General features: G+C 38.2%; 1 protein-coding gene across 1 annotated transcript; it reads left to right on the forward strand.

Annotated features, from left to right (window-relative positions):
• The first annotated feature begins 8,914 nt into the window (after positions 1 to 8,914).
• On the forward strand, positions 8,915 to 15,852 carry LOC100494570 (complexin-4-like). Its single transcript, XM_002941389.4, has 3 exons — positions 8,915 to 9,265; positions 10,707 to 10,794; positions 14,676 to 15,852. The coding sequence occupies exons 1-3, from the start codon at positions 9,096 to 9,098 to the stop codon at positions 14,889 to 14,891; spliced, it is 474 nt and encodes a 157-aa protein (XP_002941435.1). The 5' UTR covers positions 8,915 to 9,095; the 3' UTR covers positions 14,892 to 15,852.
• The last annotated feature ends 6,301 nt before the right edge of the window (positions 15,853 to 22,153 follow it).

The following is a 22,153-nucleotide window of genomic DNA, read 5'->3' on the forward strand; positions in this document are numbered from 1 at the left end:
GAGAATAAACAAAGAACAGGTTGGAAGGGGAATGTAAGTAAAGTGGTATGGATGGGGGGGCAAGAAGGGAGTGGTCAGTAGGAGTGAAATTATCAGAGGAAGGAAAAAAAATTATAAAAAATTTAATTAAATTATAGAAGCAAGGAGAGAGGGAGTGGTATGTCATAAATAACAGCCATTCCATTTCTTTGTAGTTCGTGTTCAAAGACAGTAAGGGATTTGTTAGGGTCCGTCAGTATAAAAAAAAAAAAAAGTAAGTCGTCTGCATATGTGGCTATTTTATGGTGTTTGTCTTGAATGGAAATGCCTTTAATCAGGGAATTAGTACATAGTAAGGGTTCCAATGTCAATATGAATAGGGTAGGTGAAAGGGGGCAACTTTGCTGTGTTCCATTCCTAATGTTGATAGGGCTCGTCAGGACCTGGTTGACTCTAATTCTAGCATTCAGGGAAAGTTATAACAAGTTGATCCATTGTATCATAGCATAAAATTCCAATTTACCCTATCGAACGCTTTTTCAGCGACAGTAGAGAGCAGAATTGTTTGTTGGTTGTTTTTTTTTTTGTCATATATATATATTTGATTTATCAGACTGTTAAGGTTTTCTCTCTACTGGGCATGAAACCCACTTGGTCCAAATGGATTTGTTTGTTCAATACAGTTTGCATTCTTCTGGAAAGTATGCTAGCTAGAAGTTTTACATCCCTGTTAATAAGAGAGATAGGGCAGTAATTGGTTGGGTCTATTGGGTCCTAGCCGGGTTTTAAAATAAATGAAATGTGTTCTTCTAAAGACTGAGAGCTGAACTGGACTGTGTGTAGCTGGTTAAAGATTGGGTATTAAGATGGGGTATTAATCATTTTTAATAATAAGGCCTTATAATAGAGGACCGAGAAGACATCTGGACCTGGGCATTTACCTACAGGGGAATTATTTAGGGCATTATTTAGTTCTTCCAAAGTAAGATCTTGTTCCAGTATCTCAGCATCTAGTTTTGGTAATTTGGGTATGTCTGAGGTCTGAAGGTATTCTAAAATTTTGGTTTGAGTGTTGGGTTCATGTTCTGTATGCAAATTAGATAATCTGGAATAAAAATCCTTATAGAATTCAGTGATTAGCTTAGTGTGATATGTTACCTGACTAGTTTTTAATACTATGTTTATAGTTGCGTTGTTGTGTGTTTCTTCATTAGCTAGTATTTTATCACATTTGTCTCCATGTTCATAAAGTTTGTGTTAAGAAGGCTGGAGAGATCTTGTCTGGCCTGCGTGAGTTCAGTCAATATATTCCATCAAATGTATGTATTTAATGACTTCAGTTTTATTTGCAAAATAATAAAGACAATTTTTATGTAAATCCTATAATTTGATGTTGCACTCTAATTGCAAGGGCTTGCTATGCTTGTACTTGCCATGTGTGCAGGTGAATCTTCTCTTATCTGCTATTTAGGAAGGCACCAATCCCTCTTCACTGAGCATTGGGCTACCCCTCTCTGGAAGGTCAGGGTGTGCAAGAATTGTCATTGCTACATACACCTTAAGATTAGTAATTGCATATATCACATCAAAATATTGCTGTCATACAAGTGAAGCATTAAGTATATTGCATTAAGGGAAGAGTTTAGAGTAAGAGGAAACAGGTTGAAGCAAGAATACAGTAGCAGTTGGACTCTATATCAAATTTAGGAACATGTAGGCATATACAAGCATATGAAGTCCGTGATGACTTTGCATATGAACTTATTACTAATTAAAAACCGAAAGTCCTTCCTGCCCACTACTGAACTCCACATACCACCTTACTTTGCTTCTCATTAGTATAGGCTGCACTATATTCATAGTAGAGGGCTGCTGAAGGCCTGATGCATTCCCCAACCTGATCTCAACTTACCTCTTGGTGTTGGAGCGGACTGATGGAGTCCACCTTGCAATTTCAGAGAGCTATTGTGCTCTCTGCACTAGAAGATCTGAATTTCTATATTAGAAACCAGAAATTTGGCTGTTAAAATTACCAAAGGAGGCTTTTCCTCCCCCTCACCTTGCCTTATGGCAGAAGTGGTCCTGGGTGCAGATGTATTTGCTTCATTCTGGAGTGCCATTTTGTTCATATAGCATCTGACCACATGAGCAATACTGCCATGAGATGAGTTGAGAAATTCACCTCAGGCTTTAGCAGCCCACCCAGGGGCAGCAAAAAGCTGCTCTTGGTAAGTTTAAGAGACAAAAATCTGATTTTTAAATCAGGATTTTGGCACTTGTAGTGCAGAAAGTACAACTGCACTCTCTGCACTAGATATGCATCCCCAAAAGGCCACCTCAGGGCAGGGAATGCCCCTGTCTGTCCACTGCTTATAACAGCTCACTAATCTATAAGACCAGAGAGGTTTTGGCATTTAACTAGGTAGAAACAAATGCAACAAAAATGCATTTCTAAATATTTTAAAACATACTAAACTTTGATTTGTCAGCCATTTGCTTGCCTATCTGACCAATAAAACTGCACCAATCCATACTACCCAAAAACTACTCATTAGTACACTGTTAAAAAGGAGCCCTGAGGCGGCACCTTCCAGTCAATGTCAGAGACAGGCAGACAGTTTTAAGAAACTGCTGCCTGAGGTTGTTTCTGCCAAAGGGGCCAAGACCACACATTTGGATTAACAGTATATTTGTCAAATAAATCATTGCAAGTTTACGTATTATTTCAACAAAGATCAATATTGATATGTCTACATATATAAAGAAATGCAAAAATGACATTAGGGGGCCCATTTACTTACTCACGAACGGGCCGAATGCGTCCGATTGCGTTTTTTTCGTAATGATCGGTATTTTGCGATTTTTTCGGAAAATTATCGCGACTTTTTCGTTACCAATACGATTTTTGCGGAAAAACGCGAGTTTTTCGTAGCCATTCCAAAAGTTGCGATTTTTTCGTAGCGTTAAAACTTGCGCAAAAAGTTGCGATTTTTTTCGTAGTGTTAAAACTTGCACAAAACGTCGCGCCTTTTAAGTTTTAACGCTACGAAAAAAGCGCAACTTTTCGCGCAAGTTTTAACGCTACGAAAAAATCGCAACTTTCGGAATGGCTACGAAAAACTTGCGTTTTTTCGCGCAAATCATATTGGTAACGAAAAAGTCGCGATAATTTCCGAAAAGTCGTAAAGGCGCCGAAAAAATCGCAAAAAATACGAAAAAGTCGCAAAAGAGAAAATTTGTTCCTACCTGAAATTTTCATTTTCTTGAGTCCGAAAGGCAGCACCAAACGAAGGGTTAATTGTCTGATCCAATCTGGTAGGACAGGAGAAATAGCACAACCAATTAAAATAAACCATAAATTATAAATTCCCCATAGCTCCCCCTTGTTCCCCAGTGTTTCCAAAAGACTCATAAAAAAAACCACATCATCTTATGCACAATGATTTTATTAGGGTAGGGATTATGTGCTGCCTTTCGGACTCAAGAAAATGAAAATTTCAGGTAGGAACAAATTTTCTCTTTTCTTTACGTCCTACAGGCAGCACCAAACGAAGGATATAGCAAGCTATCAAGGAGGGGGGGAAATTTGCCTCATCGAAGCCGATTCCAACACCGAGCTGCCGTAGGCTGAATCATGCTTGGCTGCTAAGTCAAGTCTGTAGTGTCTGGCAAACGTGTGGACATTGGACCAGGTGGCTGCTTTACAAATTTCTTGTACATCTATAGCTGATCTTTCAGCCCAAGAAGTAGAAATTGACCTCGTAGAATGAGCTTTCAACTGAGGAGGAGGATCTTTCCCTGCAAAACCGTAAGAACAGGAAATAGCATTTTTTACCCAGGATGCTATAGTAGGTTTTGAGGCCTTGCAACCTTTACGTTTTCCTGCAAAAAGGACAAATAAGTGTTCTGACTTCCTGAATTCTTTTGACTTATCAATGTATGCCAACAGAGATCTGCGCACATCCAATGATTGTAGGTTCAAGTGAGAATCTGACGAAAAGGAAGGTAACACAATCTGAGAATTAAGGTTGCTAGGTGATGAAACTTTAGGACGAAAAAAAGGCAGAGTTTTTAGAATAACTTTGTCTGGAAAAATCTGAGTATACGGAGGGCCCACTGCCAAGGCTTGTAGTTCACCCACTCTTCTTGCTGAAGAGATAGCAACCAAAAATGCTGTCTTCCAGGTCAAATATTTTAAATTGACGTCTTGTAAGGGTTCAAAAGGTTTCTCAGTCAGCGCTGATAGTACAATGTTTAAATCCCACGGAGCTAGGACCTCCTTTATCCTGGGTCTTAATCTTGCAACAGCTTTGAAATATCTTTTAATCAACGGATTATTAGCAAGATTTAGGGAAAGCATGGCTGAGAGAGCTGACAAATGAACTTTTAGAGTATTTGGCTTAAGACCTTTAGAGAACCCATCTTGTAGAAATTGTAAAATATTTGGAATCGAACATTTCTTTGGAACAATCTTTTTCTCCAGAGCCCATCTTTGGAAGACTTTCCACACTCTACTATAAATCTTAGATGTCGAAGATTTTCTGGAATTCAGCAATGTATCCACAACTTCCTCTGAAAGGCCTTGAACACTCAGATTGTCCCTATCAAATTCCAAGCCGTCAGACAGAGTCTGTCTGGATTTGGATGAAGCATCTGATTTTGAAGGAGGAGATCTGTTCTTGTTGGTAACTTCCAAAAGCATCCTTTGCTCAGATGAATTAGATCTGTAAACCAAGCTCTCCTCGGCCAGAAGGGAGCAATGAGGATTACTGAAGTTTTGTCCTGTCTGATTTTTTGAATGACCCTCGGAATCATAGGAAGGGGAGGAAATATGTAACATAGATGGAATCTCCAAGGAATGGTCATCGCATCCAGATAATTCGGGTTGTCTGACTTCCGTAATGAACAAAATTGATGAATCTTCCTGTTGGACCTGGAAGCCATCAAATCTATCACCGGACATCCCCACTTCCGTACAATCTCTTGGAAGACCTGGGGATTGAGTTCCCATTCGCTCTGATTCAGGATTTTTCTGCTGAGTCTGTCTGCTAACACATTTTCTTCTCCTCTTATGTGCACTGCTCTGATCACTTTCAGGTGATTTTCTGCCCAAAACATCAGTCTCTTGCATTCTTTCATTAAAAGGGGGGCTCTTGTTCCCCCTTGACGGTTTATGTATGAGACTGTTGTAGAGTTGTCGGATTGAATGAGGACTTGACGATTCTTGAGCTTGCCTTTGAACTTTTGAAGTGCTAAGCGGACTGCCTTCAACTCTCTGAAATTGGAAGATTGATTCCTTTCCCAATATGACCACCTTCCTTGGACTACATGACCGCCAAGGTGAGCACCCCAACCTGATGCGGAAGCATCCGTCGTCAGTAAATGAAAATCTGGAGTCTGAAAGGATTTCCCCTGCATCAAATTGTGACTGGACAACCACCATATCAGATCTTTCTTCAACTGAAGGTTCACGTGAAAATATTTGTCTAGAGACTGAAGATTTTTGTCCCAATTCCTTAGGATTACTTCCTGAAGAGATCTCATGTGGGCTCTGGCCCAAGGAACTGCCTCTATTGAGGATGTCATCAGGCCCAGCACCCTCATGGCTTGACGAACAGTCACTGACCGTAAACGAATTAAGGTTTTTGTCGCTGTTTTGAGGGATTGTACTTTCTCTTCTGGAAGAAAAACTTTCATCTCGATTGTGTCTAACTGTAGACCTAGAAAAACAGTTGAGGTTGACGGCTGCAGATGTGATTTTCCTTTGTTTATAATCCAGCCGTGTTTGGTTAATACTTCCATTGTTAAATTCATATGTTGACTCAATAGAACTTTCGATGAGGCTTTGATCAGCCAGTCGTCCAGATAAGGAATCAGAAATACTCCTTGTTTCCTCAGATGAGCTGCCAGAACCACAATAAGCTTTGTGAAGACTCTTGGAGCCGAAGTAATTCCAAAGGGAAGAGCCCTGAACTGGAAATGAAATATTTTCCCCTTCAGAAGCACTGCTATGCGAAGAAACTTCCTGCTGGCTAGATGAATTGGTACATGAAGATATGCATCCTTGAGGTCCAAGGTAATCATCATATCCCCCTTCTGAAGAATATTCAAGGCTGATCTGATCGTTTCCATCCTGAATTTTTCTTTTAAAATGAATTGATTTAGGTATTTCAGATCTATAATGAGTCTGAACCTGCCGTCTGGTTTGGGCACTAGAAATATTCGGGAATAGATTCCCAAACCCTTTTCCACCAGTGGGACTGGCTCCAGGACTCCCATTCTCACAAAATCCATAACAGCTTCTTCTATAACCTGTTGTTTTTGGGTATTTGATTTCTTTAGGTTTATGCAGAACTTGGGAATTGGTTTCTCTTGGAATTTTATGAAGTAACCTGACTTTATGATGCTTAGCACCCAAGTATCTGACGTAGTTCTTTCCCATTCTGGAAGAAATTGGGTTAACCTTGCTCCCACTTCTTCCTGACTTCTGGCGTCAGAATTCTGCCTTTTTTGAAGAAGAATCTTTCTTTTGATTTGAATCTCTGGATGGCTGAGATCTGAAGTTTCTAGATCTGAAATTTCTGTAAGAAAATCTGTTTCCTTCTCTGAAGTTTCTTCTAGAGGTATTAGACTTAGGAGAGTTTCTTCTAGAGGATGGACGAAAAGTAGACTTATAATGAGGCTTTTGTCTCTCTTGAGGCAAAACTTTATCCTTTCCAGTTGATAAATTCTCTATCAATTTATCTAGGGCTGAGCCAAAAAGCTTCCCAGGCTCAAAAGGCATGGAGATCAGGCTGTTTTTACTAGCTGAATCTGCTGCCCAAGCTTTAAGCCATAATGCTCTTCTGCCAGCTGTGGACAAGGCCATAGTCCTGGCCCCTAACTTTAGGGTATCCACTGAAACATCACATAAAAAGTCTACTGCCAGTTTTATAGGATATAGCATATCCAGGAGAACATCTCTTGAGATTCCCGAATCTATATCTTCCTCTAGGGTATTTATCCAGTGTTTCAATGATCTGGAGACCGACACTGCTGCCAAGGAAGGTTTACAGACTAAGGCACCAGAAATATATGATCTGCGTAGGGCACATTCTGCTCTACGATCCATCTGATCCTTTATAGCCGCCTCTTCCACAGGAATAGTTGTCCTCTTAGACAATCTTGCTACTGGGGTATCAACCTTAGGTGGATTTTCCCATTCTTCAATATCCTTATTCTCAAAGGGAAACATGAGCTTAAAACGCTTAGATGATTCCGGTTTCTTTCCCGGATTTTTCCACTCCTGTTCTATTAGGTTTTTTACTGAAGGATGTACAGGAAAATTTAAAGCCTTTTTCTGACTAAAAAAGGGGAAGTCTTGGGCACTTGAACTTGTTTGAGTGGATTCCTTTGGTGAAATAACCTTACAGACTTCTTTAATTAGTCTAGGCATTTTCTCAACAGGAAAAAGAAAAAAATCTTCTTTTTGAGATGTATGAGGCTCAGAGCAGGAGGAGCTGGATAAAACTTCACCTGATGACCCCGCATCAGAATCAGAATCTTTATTTAAAGAATCTTGGTGCAATGAAGGAACAGGAGAAGCCCTATAATCATCCATAGCTTTTAACATGACCGATTTAAACCAGTTAATAAATTGGTTAGTATCATTCCCATGGGGCTCAGAAACAGGGGACTGTAAACATGAAGAACATTTGTTGCCATCCCAGTTATCCGGCAATAATTGATTACATCCAGAACACATTAAATGCCTTGATTTTCTTTTTCTCTTGCCAGACTTATCCATCTGCAAGAGAAAAAAACCAGTATAAATACCAATTCCCCAATAACGGATTTTTCCCAGGGAGGAGAGGCAAGCTACAGGCACATACCTTAGCAGCCAACAGAGTGAAATACAGCCTAGCAGCGTACCAGCAAGCAGAGCTACAGAGGCAACATGAAACTGTGAAGAAAGGGTTTAAATACCTTAAGATCGCTATGCAAACAGCCATCCTACAGATAAAACCGAGTTCCTTGCTTCCTGACACGCGTGTGTATCGGTCGCATGCCTGATGACGTCATCAGCATCGCGCCCCTCTCTCCCCTTGCAGCTCAGGAGGAACGCTGCGGCAGAAAGGCAGAATGACTGCGGCTCCTCCACGCCATGAGTCGCTCCTGCAGAGCAGCGCCCGCAAGAGTTCGAGGTACCTTTCTGAGCCTAGGGTACTTTATTCCCCTTGACTAACCCGCTCTCAAGCGGTCAGCCAGCGGCCTTCAGACTCCTCAGAGTCTGGATCTTCAGCCTTCCAGGCTTCCAGGATTCCTGGCTTACCTAGATAGGACAAAAAAACACTGGGGAACAAGGGGGAGCTATGGGGAATTTATAATTTATGGTTTATTTTAATTGGTTGTGCTATTTCTCCTGTCCTACCAGATTGGATCAGACAATTAACCCTTCGTTTGGTGCTGCCTGTAGGACGTAAAGAAAATGTTCGTTTTCCAATCGGAATTTTTCCAATTCGGTCGGAATTCGTGTCTTAGTAAATCAGCCCCTTAGTGTAAATACTTTTTTACATTACTGTATGCTGTAGGCATGTGCACACACAGCAGAACCAGCAATAAATTGTATCACTAGAATAGAAGGCAAGCCAATGCAAAAGAAAAAAGAAGAAAATAAATATATTTGCACCTGAGAAGTGCTTTGTTTGAGGCCAATATAATGAAAAAATGCTGCAAATAAGCATAATACATATGCAAATTTGCTAGATTTTTGTTGCAATGCAGCAAACACACATACTAGTAATAGAGCATGTTTGCCTTATCTGTTTGTAGATCTTGTATTTTAGCTAAGTAGCAGGTGTCTCCACCTCTCCTACCCTTAATACATTAATCTGGTTTAGGCTGTCTTTTCAGGACACACTCACCTTGTTTAGGCAACAAAGGAAGGACAGTGAGCATGAAAGAAGGGTCTCAGAGATACAGTGTGTGAACTTAATGTGTTTAAAGAAAGTTTAAACTACTGTGGTTTGTCTTAAAAGTAGCTGTAATTGGTCATTTTTAGTAATTTGTCTGACTTAGCTTAGTGTTCATAACATTTAAAAAGGGGAGATTTACTACAGAGAGGGTGGCAAGCAAATATGGCATTCATGTTAAAAGCGATGATGGGATCATCAATGAAGAATTTAGGGAATAATCTTGGGGGCGAAGCAGAGGTGAAGGAAAATCCAGATGGAAAGGAGACAGCAGAGTCCAAGGGAATGACACGGGAAGAGTTTGAGGAGTATCAGAGACAACTAGTGGAAGAGAAGTAAGTACTTTGCATTGTGTTTAATTAGATATCTCACCTTTCACTTGGACCAACAACCTTCCCTTCCTCTACTCTTCTGTGTCTTGCACTTTGTTTTTTTTCTTACTGTATTTTCTATCCTTTTCAACTCTAGCTATTTTTACTTCAGCTTATGTGTTTTCTTCCTTTACCTTGATTTATGTGCTTTCGTCTACCCCATGTTTTACTTTTCCTCAATTCCCATATTCTCTCTCCTCTCTTTCTCCTTTATCTATATAATTAATGCATATTTCTTTCTGTCTTTCTCTACTCTCATTTTTTAGCTGCTGCCTGTTTCAATTCATCCAAACTCACCTGCCCTCTACCCACTGCAGCTTTTTTATTTTTGAACCCACATTACACTGTATCATGTCCCCTTGAGGCCACAGTTAAGTTCCTGCTCCCTCCTCACCAGTAAGAAATAGTTTTTTAAAAAGTACCCGATTCTCCATCACATGGATGGGCATTCCACAACCTCGCTGCCCTCACCTACGCTGCTTCAAATGAAAGTTTTGTTCCTCTAATCTAGAGGGGTGGCCACTGGTGCGCTGATTGTTTTTATGGGAAAAAAAGAACATTCCACTATCTGCCTATTATACCCTCTAATGTATTTGTACAGAGTAATCATGTCCAGAAAGAACAATCCCCAGCTTGACAGTCTAACTTCATAGTTTAAATCTTCCACCCCCTTTACCAGTTTAGTTGCACGTCTCTGCACTCTCTCCAGCTCATTAATATCCTTCTTAAGGACTGGAGCCCAAAACTGCACTGCATACTCAAGGTGAGGCCATACCAGGGACCTATAAAGAGGCAAAATTATGTTTTCATCCCTTGAGTCAATGCCCTTTTTATGCAAGACATATGCAATTAAGGTTACCCCCAACTTAAAAAAAAAAGTTACTATTTTTATTTCTATACTACCAGCTGTGTTTAGTAACAGAAGTGATGCTATAATTTTAATTAAAATAATTTTAGCTTTTAGGTTTTGTATTTAAACCCAATTGCTGTGCCATCAGGGCACCATAATATCCCTGATTGCATTTTATTTTTTCCAAGCATTAAAAAGCTTGCTGCTTAAAACCTTTTATTTTTTCAAAAATATTTCAGGATTTTGGTTTTAATCACAGCAAAATCGCAACTTGCTATTTTTTTTAATTGGTTTTCAGTGAGTGCAATTTCACTGGAACTTTGGGTAAAACCATGAAATGCAGGAAAAATGGTGAATTTTGTAACTTTTTTTTTTTTAAACCTTTTTTTGAACATGCAAACTTGTGAAACTGTCACAATTCTCCCAATCATATGGAAACTTCTATTTTTCCCACTATAAATAGAGTTTACAGCCACTGGATATTGCAAAATTATCAGTGTTGTACTGTCATAAAGCTACTACTAGTGTGTAGTACTACTACTTGTGTATTTACAGAATAGAACGGGATCATGCCTTTGCACATAAGAAAGCAGAGCGAGCAGCTGTCAGAATGCACATGAGGGACAAATACAGACTTCCACAGGTAAGAATAGAGGAGTATTTAGGTACAAAAACAATTATTTAATATATTGCTTCAGAATAGCAATACTCGGTGGGAATATTTCATGCAAAGCTAAAATGTAAAACAGCAAAGTATTTGGAGCAATCAGGAGATTACTTACTTGTATCTGCTTTTTATCCCTACAGACAACACAAGGTAATGTAGTTAGGGAGTTCCACTGAATTTAGCTGTATTGCTAGAGCTTTTCTACAAAAGCTGTTTTGACAGACCATTGTGTGATTCCATTAGATTCCATTTGTTTGGGAAGCATACATCAGTGGACAGACAGCTCCTCTCTTCTATTTCCTTTGAGATCCTCTTATTCAGCCTACTTGCTAAAGTAGGTCATAAGTGTAATTTGGGTTGTTAGACCGATTAATTGAATAATCCCCCCCCCCAACACAAAGGTAACAAAAAATCTTTCTTTGGCCATCTTTAAAATGCCATCATATCATTGTGGGTTTGGGGTCCCTTATCTGGAAACCTGTTATTCAGAAAGCTCAGAATTACAGGAAAGCATTTTTCCATAGAGCCAATTTTATGCAAATAATTCTAATTTATAAAAACGAATTCCTTTTTCTCAGTGCTAATAAAACAGTGCCTTGTACGCCCAAATAAGTTGCATGAATCCATATTGGTTACAAAACAATCCTATTGAGTTTAATGTTTTAATTATGTAGGGAATAATAGGTTAATATGCCCCTATGGCTTTAAACCCTACACTTCCTTTTTCTCCTTGTTACTAGGGGAGGATTTATGTATCTATTTTGCTATTTAACATCTTGTGCATTATTGGTTCACAGGTAGACCACTCCCTTTCACACTCAGTGTTTAGCAAAGGGGTGGATCTTTCTCTTTTGCCTGCATCTGTTGACTCAGGTGGAAGTTACACTGAACCTGGTATCAACAGGGCCCAGTAAAGCCAGAGCAGGGACCCCATGAACAGGGTATAGAAATCATAGGTTAACTCTTTCATAGCACTTTCTAGGAAAGTGAGTGAGACAGCATTTAGCTAGAAAGAGCAGCTTTTCAGCTTCATCCAAAAAAGGAGAGTAGTCTCCTACAGGATGTTGCCTTAGTGTAAGGACACCGTTTTGACATTAGGTTAGTCTTTACCCTGTCCACACTTACCCAAGGTGGGATAAGCCAGTGGACTCCCAATCTTTTTGCTAGCTGTTTAGCTGTCTTTACCCAGACCACACTCTGCTGAGCTCGGATAAAACAGGGGACACCATACTCTTATGCTTGATCTACTATATCATCATTTGTACTGCTGAGTAATTGCTGTACCTCCTAGGAACGTGAGTATTGTTAACCGTGCATTTGCATCATTTGTCTTGGACAAATAAACAGTTAAGTTGTTTTGCAAGAGCTTCTGGGGTCCATCTATTCCTTTAATTCACACTTTGTACTTGGCAGTGGGTTGTGTAGTTATACAACACACTCCATAAGTGACTTCCACTTAGCGAAGGCACATCCTGTGGAAAGAGAGTCCAATGTGACACATGCTCTAGCACAAGCATTGAGTTTGTATTGCTGGATTTTGTCTTATATAGCCAAAAAGGTTGTTACAGAAAATATGCGATTATAAACTCTGACACAAAAATGTGTTGTAAAATGTCCTCTATTCCATATCAATACAAAAAATAACAGTAATTTATTTGGAGTGATTAAACCATAAGTAATCCACATTTCTGTCACAAATGATAAAAATGTATTGTGTTTGCTTACTGATTCTTTACTTAACTTATGCTTTAATAAAATAGTAGATCAGGATGAAAAAAGACATTTATCAACCTGGATTAACATTGTACTAAGGATTCATTTAATCAGCCCTGTATTTTTTCACTTTTTATAAAGTGATCCAACCTAGTACAAATGCTTCACTAAGAGAATTGTAGAACACAGCTCTCACTATAAAATTATTTGCCCCCCTTGCATATTTATACATATATATATATATATATATATATATATATATATATATATATATATATATATATTGCATCTTTGTTGCACCTGCTCCAACAATGCTCAATGATACAGACCATGGTTGTTATAAAATTAAAGGCATAAAAAGCAACTAGCATTGTATAGCATTATATCTGTTGAAGTACACAGAGCAGATTGAACTGGCATACATAAGGATATATACAAAAAATACGATCACAAATATTGTGATCTTAGAAGAACTCCAAAAAGATCCTGCGACCATCTATTCTATTTATTTGTAAAGCATACATAAGGATACGTAGGGATCTGATAAACTGGTCTTGGCATCAGAGACTGATCATTATTAATGAAGGGAATGTGTACACCTACTTTCCAAAGGTACTGAGTTTAGCAACAAGTTATATGATTGAGTATTTATATGTATTTGTAATAGTTTAGAAAGATTGATTACACCGAGCTGGACATTTCTGGAACAGGTATAATTAAGAAACCAGATTTTTATGTTCTGTCAAAGGGTAAACTCAAAAAAATTTGCCTTGGTTACTGGCAGTAATAAAAAATATTTAATGTATTTGATTAGCAAGTATTGCAGTTTTTGGCCCACACATGTGGCTGGATAGTTGCACTAATCCAACTGGCTTTCAATATTACAAAAAGCTAGGAGGCTGGTATAACCCCTTACTGTATATAACATTTTGTTTACTGTGTAAATTTTGAGCAATTAGGATATACCCAGAGATGTATTTCTGTCTGGTGCAGCTCCAGAAATCAGACCTCCATCTGCCCACCCTCAGCAAGTGAATGCACTGATTGCAAAATAGCTGGGTTCCCCCCAATCCCTCTCAGGCAAATTTAAAGCAAGTGTATGGCGATGGGCAGTAAGTAATTTTTTTTTTTTTTTTAATATTGGTACCTGAAGGCCATCTATCTAACACTGCTTCTCTAGGCACATGCCCTTGGGTGTATATATGTAAATACAGCCCTGGATATAGCTGCATTTTTGACAATGCAGGCTACTTAGCTAGCATTCAAAATTTGGCATCACCTAGAAGTTTGCTTGTCTGGGGTAAATTTCATCATGCAGCAGGTCAACGATTCAGTGAATACTTCTATTCTATGCAAAACCTATTTGGGACAGAAACAGGAAACCAGAGAACTGTAGTTTGCACAGTGACCTGAACTTAACCCTTTCAAGGTCTTACGGGATGGCCTTTATTGTAAGGCCCTACAAGCCAGTCACTCCTGTCTTCAAAAACAGACAGCCAGAGTGCCATGGTCTGCAAAGTTTGAATTGCTGCAAATTGACTTCTGATGAATAAAACTGGGTGTGTGGGAGGTAATATTGCACTTTGATCTGTTATTTACAATGTATTAAATTGACAATCTGGATTAATGATTATTAAAGCATAAATGTTTGCAAATGGTAAAAATGTTATCTAAGTTAAACCTGATGGATGATTTTAGGGGAAAATAAAAAATCCCCCAAACTTAAACCTTTCCAATATAGCTGAATACCACTTCTCTACTGTAAACAATCACAACTAAAAATGATATAAAAATGGAAAGTACTCTGGAAATGATATACAATGAAGAGAAATGCAAGTTTTCACAATATCATAGCCCCATAGAAATAAAATGGTAGATACTTAGCAGATTTTTTTTATGAAGAAGGATAGAGCAATACAGGTTAAGGTAAGTATCAAAAATTGCTTTTGTAAACTTACTGACACATTGATGATCGAAAGTGCCATAAGAACCTGTTATCTGTTTGGGGATTAGGTAAAACAGCTTCTGACTTGTATTAACAATGGCCCAGAAATAAAAGGCCTGGCCTCTCATTTTAGATTACTGCTGTTTAAAGCAAACATCCCCCCCTTCCTTTTCCCGTATTTGGTTTATCTGTTTTGCAGAGTGAAAAGGATGATGCCCAGTTGCAGATGGTGGGAGGAGAAGTGGAACTTCCTGAGGATCTGGCCAAAATGGTGCAAGAAGATGAGGAGGAGGAGGAAGAGGGCTCCTTTCTGTCCATGTTGCCAGAATTTGATATTGATGCCTTTAAGGTACGAGCTCAAGGCACATATACTGAGGCCAGAAGAGTGGCGGAGGAAAAGTGTGCGCTTATGTGACAGCTGATACAGTCTTGCATTTAGAAGCTAAGAAGAAGGAAATAGAACATGAAAGGTGGAAAGACACCAGCCAATGTGACTCCTTTATATGAAACTCGGTTTGGCCGGAGCCGCACGAGTTAATACTTAGGATTGTCAAAACAAGCCATGGAGTATGGATTCTGCTTTTTATTAGATCTAAGGAGCAACAGCTAATACACACCACATGAGGGCTCACATGAACTTCCAAACACTCTAGTACTGTCAGATAGGAGTGTACTACTGCACAGTCTAGCACACAGACATTAAAACATATACAGATCTCTTGAGAAACTATAAGTGCATTTGATACTTTCATATTCACTAATATTTAGCTCAGAACTTAAATTCATAAAGATTTTATTACTACACGATTCAATGTTTTTACTGTTTCAGTTTAGTGCAATGAGCACATTTTTGTTCTTCAAAACAACTGAACAACAGAATAATTATTCTTCTGTAAAAGTTATTTTTATGTAAGAGCTGTGAAATGGTATTTAAAAGAGCAGCATTTCAGTGTCGTTTAGGGGAAGAAAATTTTGTCTGTATTCCTTCTTAAAAATAGGTAACTTGAGACTGAAATGTTATTTTTATGAACTTGCATAAATTAACCAAAGCAAATTTCTCATTAGCCTTATTCTTTATTATCAGCTTCCTTCTGAATTCCAATTATTCTTTATCAGCTTCCTTCTGAATTCCGAATTTTAACAGGCATTGTTTTTTAAGAGGTGTTGGACATATACACACTTTAGATTTTACACACAGTTAAAACTTATTTTAAAGCTATTCCCTTTGATTAAAACATGGCTCCTTAATCCTTAGAATAATGCTTCATTGTAAAGGTATTATGTTTAAAACATCTGAGTTTTCTATGCATCTGTCTATGCAGAGGACCTCTATATATGGAGAGGAACTCTTGTCTTTAAAGGAAAAGTAACACAAAAATGTTTTAAGTGAAAAAGCTATTCTACCCTGCACCAAAAACTGCCCTATCCTGCAAACCCCTTAGTATTTTGAATGCTTTAAAAGAAAATACCTGCTAAAACTTGGCTTCCTGTGGCTTCCTGTCAATTGAACTAAGGAGATACAGCTAAGGAAGGAGCAGGCATCAACTATGCGACGATCGATTGATCGAGTCTAGCCTGACTCCTTCCTATACAGAGTCTAGCATGACTCCTTCCTATACAGAAGGAAGGCTAGACTCGATCAATCGAGTCGCATAGTGATTGCTGCTCCTTCATTCCCTGTATCACCTTAGTTCAATTAACAGGAAGCCAAGTTTTAACAGGTATTTTCTTTTAAAGCATTTAAAATACTAAGGGGTTTGCAGGATAGGGCAGTTATTGGTGCAGGGTAGAATAGCTTTTACACTTAAAAAATTTTAGTGTTACTTTTCCTTTAACATTGACAATATGTAATTTAATAAATGTCACACTTTTTAATATGAGTATGCTGATCCTGTTGAAACATATACAATATATAAATATATATATATATATCTATATATTAAAATCTGTTTCTTTTATTATGCCAAGGCTATTTATATTCAAATGTTGTTCTGACTTGTTTAAATTAAATTTAAATATAATCTTTTCAAGTGAAACTTTTTATTCTGTAGTGTACATATACTTTTGTAGTGTACATTGGTGATTCATTCATGTTGCCTCCAGTCTTTTACCATCACTTTGACTCCACATTACCACCGCTACCACAGCAGAAGCTGACACAGCATCTTGCAGTCTGAGCTGCTTTGGTCTTAATAGGATCAGGGGTTAAATCTGTCATTAAACTGCCACCAGCCGCAGAGCTGCCTCTTAACCAATTAACCACCAATTAGTGGAATGAAGCTGTTCTGCATTAATATTTTAACATGATGAATCCGATCAGAGACCTTCAGACCCCCTCCATAGGGACATTAAGTCTTCCCTATATGACCAATATGAAACTTTTACTGCAGTTGAGTGCTTATGGGGTTAACGTTTAACACTGTGTCATTGACTTAAAAGGTTTAATGAGAAAATCTGTCACTTTAACGGATGAATGGAGGATGCAGAACTCTTAAACCACTGCATTGATTCTCCTCTATTTCTGTACTGACCATAAATACTGACAAACTAATAATGTTACATTAATCTAGTCTATTAAAGCATTGTTTTATTACTGAAATGTAACCAAGGACAAGGCACTTGCCTATTATACTAAAGGTTACACTGTCATAGATGAGAAAATATTAAATGAATACACAAGTGGATGTTAATAAAGAGATATTATACACTGTTTTGAAAATAATTGCTATGTTTTTAAAACAGTTAGTTTTGACTCACTATGGCAGTGATCCCCAACCATTGGCTCATGAGCAACATGTTTAACGTTGCTCCTAGTGGCCTTAAAGTAAGTGTCCATTTTTAAATTTCTGCTTTGGACAAAAGTTTTGGAAGCACAGTTTTACTCCAAGCAGAGCCTTCTGCAGACTAGCAGTCCTCATGGGGCTACCAAATAGCCAATCCTATTCCTTATTTGCTTATCATGCTTGTGTGGCTTACCAATACATCTGAGTGGCTCACGAGTGAAAAAAGTTGGGGATCCCTGCACTAAGGTGTGCTGGGTTAATACCTGTATTTCCTTAGTGCACAGTAACCTAATTTCTTAAGTGTCACAGGGCAGGAAAAAGATAGAAAGGAGGTAAAAGAGAAGGATATTGTTTAGTAGAGGATATAGCAAGGATTCCCAAACTATCGATTGGAACACAAAAACAGGTCCCAAGCTGTTTAGTGTGGCTCATTTTGATCACCTATAATAATATATTTCTATAGTAAATACATTTGATCCAAAAACAAATTTTTGGCTCTCAAAGCTGAATTCTTAACATAAAAAAGAATTAAAACCTGGCTAGAAATAGGTATTTTACATACTTAAATGAGAAATAAAGCTTACCTAAAGAGTTAGAGCACAAATGTTGCACATTATGTTTTGGGCTTCTGTACCAGTTCAAGGCACCACAGCCTTTAAGCAGGGAAACTCTTTGCCTCTGATGATGCCCTAGCAGCTCCCCGTCTTCTTTTCTTCTGATTCACTGTGCATTCTTTGGGCTGTAGTGACCAAGCTTAGGGACTGGCTTACAAAATACTGTATATATACAATGTATATGTCACAATAAAAAGTTGATTAGTATATGAAACTAGTGCAATTAACACCAGTATATAATAGTCCAGCCTCATTTTCTGTTTGATAAACTGAAGTGGCCCAGCATGAGCATGCTTTGTGTCAGTGACACTTCTAAAAGTCCAAAATGGGGACTTCACAATTTTCACAGTGAAAACTGTGAAGGTCTGGATCATTACTACTATAGAGATGCTGAAGCTTTAGTTAGTTCAGTATATAAAATACTAGTTAAAAGTTCTCCTTTAACTTTCTGTACCTGCTCAGAGGTTCAGCAACAGTAATGATCCATACTAGTGCAGATCCCTATCTTCTGATCTTGGAAAGCATTGTTTAGAGTGTGGTACTACACATGCTCACCATAGTATGGGCTGCTGCTGTTCAAACCATCAAAACATTAGCAGAAAGTATTACATCCATAGGCAGATTTTATTGAAAGGCTTGATACAACTAAGCTTACCCAAACTAACTCCAACTAATTTGCTACAAGGAGGTTTCATACATGGAAATGACACTGTATTTCTACTACATTAGTTCTGGGTAGTGCTGTATCTATTATGACATAGTAAAGAGTAGATGAAGATGAAAAAAGACACACGTCCATCAACCTTGCTGCCTAAGTAAAACCCGCCTAACTACTTGTTAATTCATAGGAAGACGAAAAAAGCCATCTGCAACCTCTTCATTTTGCCTTAGATGGAAAAAAAACTTTCAGACTCCCAAGAAGGCAAATGGACCGGTCCCTGGGTTGACTTTGTTCTAGAGTTAATTTCAAATACTTGGTATTTTTGTTTTTTTTACTTTTTAAAAAGGCATTCCACTGTTCCTATTTAATCAACAGCCTCAGGGAGAGAGTTTCTCAGGGAGACTCAGCAATTTCCATAATTTTCCACAAACGGCTTTTGTAACAAAAGGTGTTTTAGTATGCATAAAATTGGCACTGTGTTTATCTTGTCATGTGTTCTGCAATATTATATATGAAACTAGTACAGGTATAGGATCCCTTATCCGGAAACCCATTATCCAGAAAGCTCCGAATTACAGAAAGCCTGTCTCCCATAGACTCCATTTTAATCAAATAATTCAGAATTTTAAAACTAATTTCCTTTTTCTCTGTAGTAATAAACCAGTATCTTGTAAATGATCCCAACTAAGATATAAATAATCCTTATTGGATGCAAAACAATCCTATTGGGTTTAATTAATGGTTTATTGATTTTTTGGTAGACTTAAGGTATGGAGATCCAAATTACGGAAAGACCCCTTATCCGGAATACCCTTGGTCCCGAGCATTCTGGATAATGGGTCCTATACCTGTACTACATTTATCATGCAAAGTGTTCTATAAGGTATATTATATGAAACCACTTATCCTGCTACTTGCACTGAGGTATTATACATTCAGTTGGCCCTGGTATAGTATAATGGAATCCATGAAGAAAATGTCTTTAATTAGCCTCCCAAACATAAAAAAATCACCCTCTGGCTTTGATTACATCTGCTACAAGGCTGATATTAAATTAATTCTGTTGCAGAATGCATCTGCCATGTAACACAAAGCATTGTAAGCAGCATTACATCATGAATTTTATATTGTACATAATGTATATTGTAAGTAAGTCCCTAAGCTCAGGTAACTGACAGAAACCCAAGGCATGTGTTATAAATCAGCAGAAAAGTAGATGGGAACTACTGGGGGCATCTTTGGAAGCACAGGTCTTAATTATGAAGGGGCTATATTGGCATTGGGCTGGTACAAAAAAACAAAACCAATGGAGTAGCATTTCTAGCTTACTTACTGAGTTGTACTTTTGCTTTAATTTGGGTCCTTTGAGACTAAGAGGTTATGATAAACACAACAGAATAAAAGCCTTGAACATTGGAAACAGAAGAAACATTAAGTGGAAAGGTGTTCACACCTCATGTATATGTAGTGTATACTGGCTCTGGGTCTGTGCCCTAGATCTCCTGAAGTGCCAAAGCCCTGACACAAACATCTTACTCTGGGAATGTCCTGCACTTTTGGTTTCCAGCTGTACAACACCTTGCTGGCCAGGTGCTATGGCCAGGTATTCTGTACCCAAAAGTGTGTTTACCACAGATTACTTACTCCTCCTAAACAAAATCAAACAAATACTCCAATCCCTACTATTCTATGCTTAGAAGTTCGGGGCCATAAGGTGTATGATTCAACAAGCTTCAACTGTGAGACAGTGGACAAATTGAATTTGATGAGAAAAGTCCAATTTGGTTCCAGATTTTCCTATAGAGCCAGATGCAATTCAATCAAAAACACGTAGGACCTTGGAGTCCTTGTAGGTAATAAACTTGGCTGTAGCAAGCAATACCAGGCAGCAGCTACAAGGCAAAAACGGTTTTGAGCTGTATTAAAAGGGGCATAGATTCAAGGGAGGAGGGTGTTATTCTTCCACTTTACAGAAGTGGAATTAGTCATACTGGCTGATAAATTAGATATCTTCAAGAAAGGGTTGGATGGCGTTTTAGCAAGTGAGGAAATACAGGGTTATGGGAGATAGCTCTTTGTACAACTTGATCCAAGGACTGGTCCAATTGCCATTTTAGAGTCAGGAAGGAGTTTTTTCAGATTTCTTTTTTTTGCCTTCCTCTGGATCAACTAGCAGTTAGGCAAGGAATATACAGGCATTAAGGTTGAACTTGATGGACTCTTGGAATTCACAGTCACTGCAACCAGCCAGGCACCATTTAGTTGGTGCCTGGTTTATGTAACAGAATGGGGGACTTGATGCACATGCCCATGCACTGGCTTCACAATTAGATGGTGAGGAGGGAGGGGGAAATTGAGGAGTGCCTTTGTCTGCCCCACCTCTATGCCTGGGGCAGGCAATATATAATCAACAACTGGGATTTTTAAATAGCTTTATAATGGATATGGATGTGTTAATAAAAAAAAGGAATTTTGACGGCTGTGCTCATCACCTTGTATGGAGGTGCAAAGTGGTGAACCCACCTCTGAGTTTGACTCTTAAAACAATGTAGCAGATGTCTGCTATAACCAAGATTCTGTTTCTAACAATATCTTAATCACAGGTCTATTTTCAGCTTGTTTCTGCTACAATTTTTTTTAAACTCAAAAGCAGTGAACTGCTAGGAACAGACGATAACTAATAGCAATTACAAATTACTTTAATACATGCAAGGTAAACTGTGTAGAAAACCATTTTTTAATTATAAGCAAAATCTTATTGATTAGTTGGCATCCCTCTTAATACTATAACCAGAAAGGAAAGACTGACCATGCAAATCAAGTACAGTTAAAAAACTTGAAGTGGCTTCTAACATCTTATAAGACTATTAAGCCATTAAATAATTGTTAAAGCTGATACTTTAAGTATATTTGTATTTTCTTGTGAGCTGTGCACTTCAATCAAAGTCAATAAATGATCAGATGTCAGATTGTGCAGTCTGTATGCTGATTTTTCTAATTGGTGATGGAAGTCCATTAGAATAGGGTGCCACAAAACTTGGTGCTGTCCCTAATTACACTATCATTTGAGTTGTTTTTTTATTGTATATCTTTGTGCCTTTGCCAAGGACCTTTTATATAATAAAGCGTTTAAATAACTAGTTCCCTTCTTTACAAAAGACTTCCTTTGCATAGACAACTAAAACTTGAAGCAAGGAAAACCAAGTCAAAGATGTGATATTGTTTCATCCGTAGCCATGTTTAATTATTAATTTTATGTTTCTTATTGCCTTTTTTACCCCATAATAGAAAAAATAATTAGCAGTGCTCAGCCTAAGTACTTGTACTCAGTACATATCCATGAAATTATTTTGTCTGACTGAAATTAAAACATTCCATCTGAAGTTATTCCTTATTTGCCTCAGAAGGGTTAATCAGACACAAATGAGACCAGACCCTGGATCAGTTTTATACTCATCTCTATTGCCAGTACAAAGACTGTACAACTTCTGTTTTGCAGTGATTGGGTCTAAGTTTGATTCCAGCTTGGGCATTATCTGCAAGGAATTTGTATGTTCTCCCTGTTTCTGCATGGGTTTTCTCCAGGTACTCTGGATTCCTTCAACATTTCAAAACATAC

Source organism: Xenopus tropicalis, chromosome 1 (genome assembly GCF_000004195.4).
Source record: "Xenopus tropicalis strain Nigerian chromosome 1, UCB_Xtro_10.0, whole genome shotgun sequence".
In the NCBI taxonomy this organism is placed as follows: domain Eukaryota; kingdom Metazoa; phylum Chordata; class Amphibia; order Anura; family Pipidae; genus Xenopus; species Xenopus tropicalis.